We start from the raw sequence: 14630 nt of genomic DNA on the forward strand, positions 1-14630 counted from the left end.
AGGGCCTGGCCCCCGCGCTTCCTTTTTCCTGCTCACACCAAGTAAGGCGATTTGCCCCAGCCCTCGTGGGACCGGATCCTGAACAGGACGCCTCTCTGTCCCGCCCCAAGTCCCAGCCCCCGCGCCCAGACCCAGCCCAGTCCGGACCTTGAGAACCTGAGACCTGAGGGTAGGGTCGCGATAGCCACCCGGGAAGTCTGAGGTCCGGCCGCCAGCGCCGCCGCCCGCAGCGCGAGCCAGGTGACCCACACGGTCCGAGCAGCCACGGAGACGGAGGGGGAGACCCTGTGGGCCCCGACGCCCCTCCTCCCCTGCGTCCTTCCGCGCTCTTAGGCGCTCACTGGGTGCGCTGGACGGCGCGCGACTCCGGCCCCCAGGAACTGTCGGGGGCGCGGCGGTGTCTGCCCAGATCTAATCACTTTCTCTCCAAACTCCGGACCTTAGAAAGGAATCCTGAAACGCGCGCTCTTCCCGGAACAGAGCTGCTCAGGAGACCGCGTTTTAAATCGGAGGAGGCTAGAAGCCTCATCTCGCTTCACAAGACGCCACTTCGGTTCCCGCCACTAGGACGATTCCCGGGAAGGGTCTAGGGTCCTCGGCGTCTTCACGGGGAAACACCCCGCCCAAGAGACACGTGGCCCCAGTTTTTCCTACAAACCACCTTCAGTCCAGAGCGAGCTCAGGTCCCAGGGGCGCCAGAGCACCGGCCCGGAGTCGTCCCCCAACCCTGGGGCGGCTGTGCGCGCGGTCGGGGTCCCGCGGGTTCCCGTCCCCTCGTTTCTCCAGGGTCTTGTCGCTGTCCCCGGGGACCTCCCAGTGGAGCCACTGGTGATGAAGCCCAGCCACGCGGCCCTTAGAAGCGGAGGAGATGTCAGCCTCAACTCAGCAGTTCCTGGAACAAGAAGCAGCTAACCTCACGTTCTCCCCCTTCATCATTGAGCCCCTTTATGTTGCTGCATTCTGCCTTTTAAAAACCCTCCCCCCCTCCGTAAGGAACATAACAATATGTATTCACTAAGACAATTTGCAAAGTGCAGATTTTCCCCAGGGGAGGAACTTAAGTCTCCTTGGAAAACTTCTAATAACCAGAGACACTCTTGCCAGAGGGAGTAGGACTGAGCAGTCCTTGGCAAGTGCTGGATGTCATAGCCTGGCCTGAGCCTTCAGTTTTGTGCCCCCCGCGCGATCCCGGATAAAACCCAATCCTCCGCCACTCGGGGCTGAGTGTCCTCCTCCTCTCCAGCCGGGTACCCCTCGGCGCCCACCGATGCCGCCTTCCCACTGTCCGCCTCTATGGTAGCTTGATTTCTGCTTCTTTTTTTTTAAAATAAATTTATGTATTTATTTTTGGCTGGGTTGGGTCTTCGTTGCTGCGCGTAGGCTTTCTCTAGTTGTGGCGAGCGGGGGCTACTCTTCGCTGCGGTGCGCGGGCTTCTCATTGCTGTGGCTTCTCTTGTTGAACCCGGGTGCCCTGCGTTGGCAGGCAGATTCTTAACCACTGCGCCACCAGGGAAGCCCGATTTCTGCTTCTTAAAGTGGCTACTTCTCCAACATTCCTCAATATCCTCTTGCAAAAGGGGATTCTTGTTAGGATATGGAAGGGCAGAATTTCAGTGCTGGTTAAGTCAAACTCTGGAAGGTTAAAACCTTGAACACTTTGAGTTATTTCAATACATCATTTTGAGAAAATCTTATAACCAAATGTTAAAGGTCATTGCTGCTGTAGGACTGGGTTGAAGCAAGCATCATCCTACGTGATGTCCTAGGAAGTCTCACCATTTCACGTGCTCTGCTTCCCACCTCACCCCACCCCCTGCATTTTCCATCAATAATTTTTTAAATGTTTATTTTATATTGTTGTAGAGTTGATTAACAATGTTGTGTTAGTTTCAGGTGTAAAGCAAAATGACTCATCTATACACACACATGTATCTATTCTTTTGCAAATTCTTTTCCCATTTAGGTTATTACGGAGGATTGAGCAGAGTCCCTGGGCCATACAGTAGGTCCTTGTTGTCAATGATGTCTTTTGAAGAAGGAACACAATGTATATGTACTGGTTTTCTCTAAAAATAAGTTCCAATGGTATAGTGCTGTAAAAATGGTTCCATCTCAATGGGGCACCATTTGGCAACATCTTATCCATTGAAATGTAAAAACTCTTTAACCCAGCAGGTCTGCATTTAGAATTTTATCCCATAGATATACTCCCACATGTACAAGGATATATATTGCAACAGCGTGTCTGATCAAAGCAAAACACAGAATACAAGGTAAAGATTCATGAACAAGATAAATACACATTTACAATGTAGGAAGCCCTAAAAACTAAAAAGCAGTGAAAAAGACAAAAGTCCTCATCCTCATGAAATTTCTATTGTAGCATGAGAAAGAAAAATAGAAATAAATCTGTAGTATCTCAGGTGAAGTCAGGTTCAATATGGAACCATCCTCAAGATACATTGTTAAGTGAAAAAATACTGCAAACTGTGTACTGTATGCTACCATTTGTGTTTAAAAGCATATATGTACATGTATCTTTGTATTTGCATAGAAGAGCTTTGAAAAGATAGTGTTTAAATGAGGAAAAGAGACTTCATTGTATAGCCTTTGGACCATGTATATTATCCATTCAAAATACTTTAAAGGCTTCCCTGGTGGCACAGTGGTTGCAAGTCCACCTGCCGATGCAGGGGACGCGGGTTCGTGCCCCGGTCCGGGAAGATCCCATATGCCGCGGAGCGGCTGGGCCCGTGAGCCATGGCCGCTGAGCCTGCGCATCCGGAGCCTGTGCTCCGCAACGGGAGAGGCCACAACAGTGAGAGGTCCGTGTACCGCAAAAAAAAAAAAAAAAAAAATTCACTTGCAACCTGTTTTTACATTTTTTTTTGTTGCCCACTGCTCTTAAGCTCCACCTGAAAAAAAGTATTTCTCATTTTCATCAACCCAGCACAGTAGACACCAGCTTCTACTACCACAATTACCTTGAATGCTTCCACTTCATATTTCAGTCTGGTTATCAGCTTGCAAGTGTTTATTTCTTTCTTCAGCCTGTACCAATTTTTCCTGCAATTCTGCTTCTAATTCTCTGCTTCCTTCCTGGAATTCAGATAGTTCATTCCCAGCTTCCTGGAAGCTAATCAGAAACAAAGCAGGAAAAAAAAAGAAAAAAAGAAAGAAAGAAAGTAGGAAAGATAAGTTACACTAGAAACCACGAGGGTCATCTTGAAGATGATTATGCCTATATCAATTTAATAATTTTTGCCTGAATGCTATCACTACTACTCCAAAATATAAAAAACAAAACAAGCAAGACTAAAAAGTAAGTCATGGCATCCAGAGAGCCTTACTAGAAAAGGCTCTAGTAATCCACAGGGGGCCCCAGAGAGTAGCTCTGGCTTAGATAAAGCAGTTTCATCTGCAGGAGCTAGGATGAACTGATAAAGAGCCTGCTGTGCCACTGGAAGTCCTGGAGAGACAGTTACACATTTGGGGAGAGTTTGGGGATGAAGGAGTACATAGACAAATAAGCATTTGAAAAAATTAAAAGTAGTATTTGAACAAAGAAGGAATTTATAACATCAAGAAAAACAAAAGTTTGTGCAAGAAATCATAGTAACCTATATGCAGCTATGAATACTGTTTACAAGACCACAATAGTATAAACTTGAATACGGATCTCACAAAATTGTATAACTGAACTGGGAGGACACCAGGTCTGATGAGTCTAGGTAAGCTGGAGGAAGACAGTGAAAGATGTTGAGAATGGTTTCTGTGAGAGTGATTTCTGTGCACTCAAAAGAGTGTTTAGAGACTTCTTTGAAAGTTAATATTTTATTTTCTCAAATTATAAAAACCAAACCACCAGTCCTCCCTTAAGCTTTCAAGTTTTACTTTCAAACCTTACTATGCTATTCATAAGCCTAGAAAGTTTTAACAATTATGTTTAATGGCCTCTGAATGACACAAGGTCCCACTGACATATTTAATTAACTAAACATCCTCATACATGGCAAAAAGATTGCAAAGTACTTTAATCAAATAACAAATAAGAACTTCCCAATTACTAATACCTTCAAACCAAATAAATGAAACATTAATACGTTGAACCTGAAGTTCTCTTCAGTGATCCAATATTGAATATAAACTAGGATTTCATCTTAAAGTCACACATCTAAATCCATTACTTAATTATGTATTTTAAATTGGAGTTGCAAAACTGTCTCCCTAATATGTTAAATTATCTAAAATATTACAGGAACCTAAAACACCATGTATATGGATTTCTTTCTTTTTTTAAACCACTTTGGAGAATATCTAAAGTACAATAAACTGCTTATACTAAAATGTGTACAATTTGACTAGTTTTGACATATAGACACATCCAGTGAAACCACCATTGTAATCAAAATAATGCACATTTCCATCATCCCCCGAGAGTATCCTAGTGCCTTTTTCCACTCCCTTCCTCTCTCCACCCCACCTCCAGACAATCACTCCCTGATTTCTACCACTACAGATTAGTTTGCATATTCTCGGATTTTACATAAATGACAGGTTCCTTTTTAACACAATTACTAATACTATGGTTTTAATTCTCTTAAGCATTTCTTTACCCAATTCTGAAACTTCAATGAAGTAAAGGATCTCTACACACACACAGACAAATGACATTAACATGCATAGAACTGCCAGTATCCTCTTAGGCCAACCAAGGAACAAAAATATCATCGTCTAGGGAATTCCCTGGGTCCAGTGGTTAGGACTCTGTGCTTCCATTGCAGGCGGCAGGGGTTGATCCCTGGTGGGGGAACTAAGATCCAGCATGCTGTGTGGCCAAAGGAAAAAAAAAAATCATCCTACATCATTTTGATGTAAGAAACAGATTTCAGACTAGAGATTTTCGTGGGGATGCTTCCTGAATTGGATTCTCGTTGGTGACACTGATGGGACCTCACATGTCAATTTCTAGTTGCTATGTTAGTGACCCCCAGAACCTACAGGGAAGGTGGTGATGGAGCCCAGATCCTTGGGTTTCATTTATACACTCTCCTAATTGTTCTGCCTACCCACGGACGTTTATAAGTCTATCCCATCCGTGAGGCTTTGAATGGATCCTTTGAATGGAGCCCTTCTTTGGCTCCTAATTCATATTCTGTTTAGGTCTGAAGACTTTTAACCCTGTCAGACACCTGCAAATTTCTCATGCACTTTTTTGGCCACAGAGCAAACAAGAAGGAGCCTGACTGAATTCCGAGGCTCTTTGGCCGCTGGATCTGGGCATGATACGCCAACCACTGGTGGGAGAGCTATGTACCTTCATCTTCCTGAGCAGCAGTTAATAGGCAATGCTTTCAGCTGGACAGAAAAATCCAGAAATGGAGCTATAATCGTGTTAGTTCCAAGGGATTTCCCTCTGGGGTGCAAACCACACGGACCAGGCGCTGTTGGGTGTGCGCAGCCGTCTCCAACAGGTTAAGGCCGAAGCGGGAAATGCAGTGGCATCTGGGGAGGGTGCTCAGTGGTCGGGGTTCAGGAGGAAGTGGAGGAGGGGCTTACTTTGGCCTCCGAATACCTTTTTCTGCTCCTTGAGCGTTTGTTTTTCCGATGTACTTAATTAGATTTTCCATTAAAATTTATTCCAACCCCTCGGGAACTCTAAAGTGGTCGTCCCATTAGAACTGTCTGAAAGGCACCCAGGTCTCTGCAAATACCTATTCGCTCCTCTGAAAGCTGTCGGCCCGACGCTGGATCTTCCCTACGTCTCCGGGGCTGTCCTGGCCGCCCAGCGTCCACAGTTAAGGCTTCCGCAGCTTCCCGGTTGTGGCCTCCAGCCTGGCGCGCGGGGAAGCGGCAGGATGCAGATGCTACCGCCCAGCGAGAGCGCCCTGGGCGCGCGCCCCAGCGCAGCTGCGCCTTCCAGGTAAGAAGCCCCGGCTGCGGGCTTCGGCGGCGAGGCCTGGAGTCCAATGAGGAGGGCGCGGCTGGGGGAGGGGCTTGCCGAACGCCCTGGATATAAGGCCGGGGGGCCCTTGCGGCGGCGGGTCTCAGGCGCGGCCGGCGGCTGACCCACAGCCCCCTGCGAGGCTCGCCGCGGCATGGCCGCCCCCAGGCGGTTTCCGACGCTCGTTCAGCTGGAGCAGCGAGAAGGGACGCTCTTCGAGGTGCTCGGTAACCTCACCAAGCGGCCCTACTGGTTTCACTCCGAGTACCTGAAGAGTCCGAGGGCAATTCACCTGGAGGCCTGGCTGGTGGAAGCCATCTTCGGTGAGCGGGCTCGAGCGGTGAGGCCGAGGCCGCCCCTCACCGCAGGCTGGCCGCGCCCAGGCAGCTTCTTCGCGGCCCTGGCTCGCCTCCGGGCCCCGCTGCCTCCCCTCCCGGGCGCCCCGCTGCCTCCCCTCCCGGGCCCCACTGCTCAGGACCTCGTTGCTCCCTGCGCAGGCCTGGGCGGAGAGCACATCCCGCATGTCGAGTGTGTGTCGCAGACCCTGCTTCACGTTAATCAGTGGGACCCAGACGGCGAGGCTGAGATCTTGATATTTGGACGGCCTTACTACCAGAAGGATGTATACAAGATGATCATGAACCTGGCTGACTATCACCGCCAACTCCGGGCGCAGAGGACGGGGCCGGGGACAATGAAAGGTACCCTAGGCAGGCCGCGGGTTCCCTGGGAGGGATTCCGGTGCTACCTGGCTGTGTCGGGGCAGAGGGTTTCCTCTTTGCAAGGGATCCAGAGGAGCAAACTGACCTCGTACTCTCAGATTCCGGGCTCCCACCCCTGCAGCCCGAAGGGATAACTCCTTATGTGGAGAGTATGTGGGACACAGGTGCGATCTCCTCTCGTTGCTCTTCTTCCAGGCTCTGAGAAGCCTCCTGCCCGGGAGGCCGGGACCCAGCGGTCCCCCTGCGCCGTCCGGCAGGCGGCCACCCAGCGGTCCCCCGGCGCGGCCCGGGAGGCGGCCACCCAGCGGTCCCCCGGCGCGGCCCGGGAGGCGGCCACCCAGCGGTCCCCCGGCGCGGCCCGGGAGGCGGCCACCCAGCGGTCCCCCGGCGCGGCCCGGGAGGCGGCCACCCAGAGCTTCCCCGAAGCTATCCAGGGTCCGGTTACCAGATTCTGAACGCGTTTCGGGCCCAGGACCAAGAGAGCCAGGCAAGGTCAAAGTGGAAGCCCCTCCTGGAACCCTGTTCTGCTGCAGAAGCTGAGAAAAGAATGCTGTGGGTTGTTCTTCGTTTCCCCGCTCCCCGCCACTCCCTGTTAAATGTTTGCAAACACGAATCTAAAGAGTTCTAATAAAGCATCGAATTTCCCTAACGTCTGTTAATTGGCAGGGGGAAGGGGAGAGACAGGCACGTCGCTCCAACAGCCACTATCTATCTGCTCCAGGCGGCTTTCTACCCAGAGGCAGGTGAGAGCTTTTGGCTTTCTAGCTGCCCGGGGCCGCAGTCTTTCGCGCCTCGGGCAGGTGCTTCCCCTGTGCTCCTTCACCGCGCGCATCTGGCTTTGCAAGGTGAGGGACCTCTCGGGCCGTCGAGTCTGTCCTCATGGGAAACCTTTCCAAGCCTGAGATATTTCTACTCAGAGACAAGGGATGCGAATTGGTTTCAACGGGCCTCACGGGTGGGCACATCATAGCGCTGCAAGCAGAGACTTCCCAGCTCGGGCAACTGCTGGCGACTAGGGGAAAACTGAAATAGCCAGGACAGTGCAGCTGTCATCTCCAAGTCCTGCCCCGGTCACTCACCTCCAGTGATGTTTGAAGCCAGAGAGACACAAGCAGTACTGGTGACTCTTCCCTGCTAGCTAGTAACCGCAGCAGTGGGGAGCCCTCCTTGTCACTTTTTAAAATTGAAATATATTTGACATATAATACAGTGTAAATTAAGATGTACAACATGTTATATAATACAGTGTAAATTAAGATGTACAACATGTTAACTTTATACACTCAAAATGTTGTACTATGAGTACCACCGTAGAGAGAAGTAGCATCTCTATCATTTTGGCTTCCTGTTCCTGGCTGCTAGCTGGGACGCTGGTGCCCTGGCTAGAAGTAAACTGTTAACAGCTGGGTGTTAGGATTTTTTTTTAATAGCACAAGTCAATTTAGTGCTATGAAAATTTTCATTTTAAAAATCCAAGGAAACCTAATTTTAAAGAGCAGGGTCTACCGTAGACCCTTTGGTCACCAGTAATGATCACTCCAATTTTTAATAAGCCTTTAGTTTATAACAAGGGAAATAAAGATGCAAAGCTGAATTTACAAATAGGCTATTAACTATTTTCAGAAGAGGCAAGGCTGAGTGAACCTTAAACATTTAGACTCAAAATCAATGCAGACTCAGAGTTTCAACTGAGGCTACATCAGAGTAGAATTAAGACTCAATCTTGATTTTCCCCCCCTCTAAGTAGTACCCACACGTCCAGAACATCAAATTCTGTCCTTTACAAGAAAGATTACCGAGCAGCAGGTAGCAAACCAATGGAACATTTAGGAGTCTCTGTGACTATGCTGAAACTAGGTTTAAAATACCCTATATATACACACATAGACATGTCTGAGATGATTTTATGAAAGAAAATGGTAAGATACAGTAAACATCCTTGGTTGGAGATGAGCCAAGAAAAGGAGACTGAACTTTAAATAAAAGCATTTAGATGTGATGACACTTAGGTAAAATTCCTCATGCCTATAAAGTGTTGATTTAAAAAAACAAACCAACAAACAAAAAAAACCTTACTAGTTTCCTCTCCAAGCAGGGCATGGACCAGTGACATCCAGGTTTTCACCCAGATCAAAGTCCCCAAACCTTCCTATCTGCCGTTTCAAGCTTACTGTCTTACGGAAGTAACAGTTTAACTTGCACTTTTACCTAATTGTATACACCTTTTTTTCCCTTCTTCTAGCAGCTTGATTTTTCTCAGGATGGGTACAGTTTGATTTAGCCCTTCCCTTAGTGGTTGATTAGTTCATTTCTCCAATTACTCAATTACAAACTGCTGTCTTGAATTTCTACGTGCATCCTGAGTCCACGTTGGAATATTTCCCTAAGAGAACTTCCTAGAAGTGGAACTGCTGGTTAAAGAATGAGCCCCTTTCAGATTTTATATTGCCAAACTGCCCTACAAAATAGCCATACCAATTATCTTTGTACTACATGGTACGAAAGCTACTTTCGCTACACTCACCCAAACTCAAGATTACCAATCTATTTTACGTCCATGTGCATCATTTTTTCTATTTCTTTCTATCTACCCCACTGTTTTAACTATGTATCTTTATACAATGTTTTAATATCTGAGAGGGCTAACCTACCCACTGTTAAACTGGCAGTCTTGCAATTTATTAAAATGCATACAAAATTAGTTGAGGGAAAAGGTGTATACAGATGGCTTCCCAAAATATTGATTTTATTCTATTAAGGTATGCTGTAGTGCTCATTTTATTCCTTAAATGACATGTATACTATATATACAAAAGAATGTATTTTACCCATTAAAAGAAGATGGAGATTAGACAGGAAGATTCTGTTTGGGAACTGAGGCCCAAGGCCATCCATGGAAGTTGTCAAGGAATGAAGGCAAAAACTACAGAAGTCTCCTATGGAAAAGATACATGCATCCCAATTTTCATACCAGCATTATTTACAATAGCCAAGATATGGAAACAACCTAAGTGTCCATCAACAGAAGAATGGATAAAGAAGATGTGGTGTGTATATATACACATATATGTGTATATATGTGTGTGTATATATATATATGTATACACACAATGATATATTACTTGGCCATAAGAATGAAATTCAGCCATTTGCAACAATGTGGATGGACCTAGAGAGTATTATGCTTAGTGAAATAAGTCAGAGAAAAACAAATACTGTTATTACTTATATGTAGAATCTAAAAAATAAAACAAACGAAATGTATGTAACAAAACAGAAACAAACTCACAGATACAGAGAACAACCTTGTGGTTACCAGTAGGGACAAGGCAGTGGGAGGGGCAAGATAGGGGGAGGGGCAAGATAGGGGGAGGGGATTAAGGGATACAAACTACTATGTATAAAATTGATAAGCAGGCTTCCTGGGCCTCCCTGGTGGAGCAATGGTTAAGAATCCGCCTGCCAATGCAGGGGACACGGGTTCCAGCCCTGCTCCGGGAAGATCCCACATGCCACGGAGCAACTAAGCTCGTGCTCCACAACTACTGAGCCTGAGCTCTAGAGCCCGCAAGCCACAACTACTAAGCCCATGTGCCACAACTACTGAAGCCCGTGCGCCTAGAGCCTGTGCTCCACAACAAGAGAAGCCACGACCATGAGAAACCCGCGCACTGCAATGAAGAGTAGCCCCCAGTCACCGCAACTAGAGAAAGCCCACGCACAGCAACAGACCCAACACAGCCAAAAATAACTAAATTTATTTTTACAAAATTGATAAGCAATAAGGATCTCTTGTGCAGCACAGAGAAATACAGCTGTTATTTTGTAATAACTTTAAATGGAGTATAAGCTATAAAAATATTGAATCACTATGTTCTACACCTGAAACTAATAATACAAATAAGTATACTTCAATTTTTTAAAGTTAAAAAAAAACTAAAGAATTCTGGGAACAGTGACTTATTTGTACTTTTTTTTTTTTTTTTTTGCGGTACACGGGCCTCTCACTGCTGTGGCCTCTCCCGTCGCGGAGCACAGGCTCCGGACGTGCAGGCTCAGCGGCCATGGCTCACGGGCCCAGCCACTCTGCGGTATGTGGGATCTTCCCGGACCGGGGCACGAACCCGCGTCCCCTGCATCGGCAGGCGGACTCTCAACCACTGTGCCACCAGGGAAGCCCATTATTTGTACATTTTTGCAGGTAAAATGTTGGAGGGCTAGTAAAGAGGTCAGTCTGAAGTTTTTTTTAAATTTATTTATTTTTAATTTATTTTATTTTATCTTTGCGTTGGGTCTTCATTGCTGTGCGCAGGCTTTTCTATAGTTGTGTCGAGTGGTGGCTACTCTGTTGCGGTGCGCGGGCTTCTCACTGCGGTGGCTTTTCTTGTTGTGGAGCACGGGCTCTAGAGCATGTGGGCTTCAGTAGTTGTGGCTCGTGGACTCAGTAGTTGTGGCTCATGGGCTCTAGAGTGCAGGCTCAGTAGTTGTGGCACGCGGGCTTAGTTGCTCCGCGGTACGTAGGATCTTCCCAGACCAGGGCTCAAACCCGTGCCCCCTGCATTGGCAGGCGGATTCTCAACCACTGCGCCACCAGGGAAGCCCCAGTCTGAAAAGTTTTTGAATAGGCTGACTAGAGGCAGCAAAGACAAAGGTTCATTGTTGACAGACTGTGTGGAAAACGTTTGGGCTCAGCTGTGGAGCACACGTTGAGTCAGCCCCAGGTCCTCCTGCCACTCCACTTTAGTTACACCAGGTTGGCACTATTTACCTCATCAGAATTTTTTACTAGACCCTAGTTAAAACCTTATTATAGAACTTTCCTGGTGGCGCAGTGGTTAAGAATCTGCCTGCCAATGCCGGGGACATGGGCTCGAACCCTGGTCCAGGAAGATCCCACATGCCACGGAGCAACTAAGCCCATGCGCCACAACTACTGAGCCTGCGCTCCTAGAGCCCATGAACCACAGCTACTGAGCCCGCGTGCCTAGAGCCTGTGCTCCGCAACAAGAGAAGTCACTGAAATGGGAAGCCCGTGCACCGCAATAAAGAGTAGACCCTGCCTGCTACAACTGGAGAAAGCCCGCACGCAGCAACAAAGACCCAACACAGCCAAAAATAAATAAAATAAATTTATATTTAACCCCCCCGCAAAAAAAAACCTTATTATAGCCTTCTCGGGTCCCTCTGAAGCACATGTAAAATCAGACTTTAAGGACTCTCATCCTACAGCCTCAGCCCCTAAAAACTGGTTGTGACTATAATTGGAATTGCACTGAGTTCTGGGAAGAACAGACCACAAATATGCAACACTTGGCTTTGCTATCTAAGAACATAGTGTCTCCACTAATTCAACTGTTTTTCCTTCCTCCTTCCCACTAATCTGAAGCAGAATGTAATGAGTTAAGATTTTTATAATCCCTAAGGCAAAACAAAGTGGAAAAAAATCACTTTAAAAGTGTACACAGGGACTTCCCTGGTTGCGCAGTGGATAAGAATCCGCCCACCAACGCAGGGGACATGGGCTCGAGCCCTGGTCCAGGAAGATCCCACATGCCGTGGAGCAACTAAGCCCCTGCACCACAACTATTAAGCCTATGCTCTAGAGCCCATGCTCCACAAGAGAAGCCCCCGCAATGAGAAGTCCACGCTCTGCAACTAAGAGTAGTCCCCGCTCGCCATAACTAGAGAAAGCCCATGCGCAGCAACGAAGACCTAATGCAGTCAAAAATAAATAACATTAAATCTTAAAAAAAAGTGTATATAAAAATTTATCTAACATAAAATGGAGGAAAAAAACAAAAGACATGATAGGAAACAAAGCAAAATGGCAGACAGAAATCCAATCATACTGATTACATTAAATCATTAAATCCCCCAATCAAAAAGCAGAGACAGTCCAACTAGATAAAGAAGTCAGATGTAGGGCTTCCCTGGTGGCGCAGTGGTTGAGAGTCCGCCTGCCGATGCGGGGGACACGGGTTCGTGCCCCGGTCTGGGAGGATCCCACATGCCGCGGAGCGGCTGGGCCCGTGAGCCATGGCCGCTGAGCTTGCGCGTCCGGAGCCTGTGCTCCGCAACGGGAGAGGCCACAACAGAGCGAGGCCCGCATACCACAAAAAAAAAAAAAAAAAAAAAAAAAAAAAGAAGTCAGATGTAAAAGACTATACTGAATATTATTCTACCTATCTTAAATGTTCAGAAAAGGCAACTTTGTGGAGACAGCCAGCAGACTGTCTGCAAACAGGCATAAGGGAACTTTATGAAGTGATGGAAATGTTCCCAAACTGGTCTCTGCTGATGGTGGCACAACTCATAAGTTTACTAAAAAAGAAAGCGAACTGTATACTCTCAATTTTATATTATGGAAACAATTAAGTGATTACATTTTTTAAAACTGCAGCGCAATAGCACTAATACATAAATTCTCCAAAATAAAAATCGACTGTTGACAAAGATGTAGAGCAACTCGAAGTCTCATACACTGCTGAAAGTCAACTGCTTCGGTCACCTTCGCAACTTGAACTTATGCACGTCCTATAACCCAGCAATTCCAATCCCAGACATATACTCAAGAGAAATGCACATATGCATGCACCAAGTCACGTACAACAATTTTTATAGTACCCCTATTCATTGTAAGTCCAAATAGGAAACAATCAAAAATTTACATCAACAGGATGGAAAACTAAATTAAGGTTTATTCATACAAGGGAACTACTACTGCTGGCAACATGGACAAATCTTAGATTGAGTCCATTTATAGTTAAGTCACAACAGTAGTTATCCTCGGGGAGGATGCAAAAATGGGGGCTTCTGGAGTGCTGGTAATATCTTTTCTTCTCTGGCTGCTGGCTACATGCATGTGTCCCCTTTGTGTTGTTTGATGAATCTTTTCACACTGTGGATGTACATGGTTTTGGTATGAATGGAATGCTATACATAAATAAAATGTTTACTAAAATTATAGAGAAATATTTGGAGTAATGGAAAGCTACTTGAAAGGACCATATGAGCAGTGAGATTTTTTGAGTAATTACTTTAATACTTTTTATATTGCCTTATTTAAAAATATTGAGGATGTAAGTATGTTTATCATCAGACAAATCAACAATGCTATTTTTCAGTATGGTACTAATAGATACTTCTACCTTAGCAACTTGTTAGGAAAAAAAACATTGTCTTGTCCCTCAACAGAATAACAAATACTGTGGCATCTTAACAAATTAAGTGTATTCTAATTCCTCTTACACACACTTACACACACACACACACACACACACAAAGAGAATGAGCTGAAATTCAGCTGTGAAGAAAAAATAAAAGCACGTGGGAAAGTATATTATAGAGGTGTAAGATCCTAGAATCAACGTTTTGGTTCAAATCTCACCCACCCCCAAGTCCTAGCTCTGTGATCTCAGCAATTTACTTAGGCTCTAAGAATCCTACTTCGGTGCTTAGCTCAAGGGCCTGGTTTGTGATACAAGCTCTTATCAATAAATATATAGCTAATATTACTCCCAAATTCTGAAAGTTAGAATGACAGAGCAACCACCCTTTTTAGATATTAAATGTTGCATTAGTTTGCTAGGGCTACTGTAACAAAATAATTAACTGGGTGGCTTAAACAACAGATATTTATTTTCTAAAAGTTCTGGAGGCTAGAAGTCCAAGATCAAGGTGTCAGCAGGTTTGGTTTCTTCTGAGGTCTCTCTCTTTGGCTTGCAGGGATAGCCATATTCTTGCTGTGTCCTCACCTGGTCTTTCCTCTGTGTAAGCAAATACCTGTGTCTGTATTTCCTCTTCTTATTAAAAAAAGTCATACTGGCCCACCCACATGACCTCATTTTACCTTCATTACCTCTTTAAAGACCCTATTCCCAAATACAGTCACTTTCTGAGGTACTGGGGTTAAGACTTCAATATGTTAACGTGTATAAAGGATAGAGAACAGGATCATTTACTAA

The 14630-nt window shown here is 46.0% G+C and overlaps 1 protein-coding gene across 1 annotated transcript; it reads left to right on the top strand.

Moving 5' to 3' along the window:
• Positions 1 to 6098: 6098 nt before the first annotated feature.
• On the top strand, positions 6099 to 7121 carry KHDC3L (KH domain containing 3 like, subcortical maternal complex member). Its single transcript, XM_007120702.2, has 3 exons — positions 6099 to 6267; positions 6442 to 6645; positions 6862 to 7121. Exons 1-3 carry the CDS (start codon positions 6099 to 6101, stop codon positions 7119 to 7121), a joined length of 633 nt encoding a protein of 210 aa, XP_007120764.2.
• The last annotated feature ends 7509 nt before the right edge of the window (positions 7122 to 14630 follow it).

This window comes from Physeter macrocephalus, chromosome 10, assembly GCF_002837175.3.
Source record: "Physeter macrocephalus isolate SW-GA chromosome 10, ASM283717v5, whole genome shotgun sequence".
In the NCBI taxonomy this organism is placed as follows: Eukaryota; Metazoa; Chordata; class Mammalia; order Artiodactyla; family Physeteridae; genus Physeter; species Physeter macrocephalus.

What these genes read in the sequence shown, in the direction of transcription:
- KHDC3L (XM_007120702.2), top strand. Translation starts at nt 6,099, where the DNA reads ATGGCCGCCCCCAGGCGGTTTCCGACGCTCGTTCAGCTGGAGCAGCGA. An exon ending in GCTGGTGGAAGCCATCTTCG is followed by an intron (nt 6,268 to 6,441) that starts GTGAGCGGGCTC and finishes CTCCCTGCGCAG; the next exon opens with GCCTGGGCGGAGAGCACATC. An exon ending in GGGGCCGGGGACAATGAAAG is followed by an intron (nt 6,646 to 6,861) that starts GTACCCTAGGCA and finishes CTCTTCTTCCAG; the next exon opens with GCTCTGAGAAGCCTCCTGCC.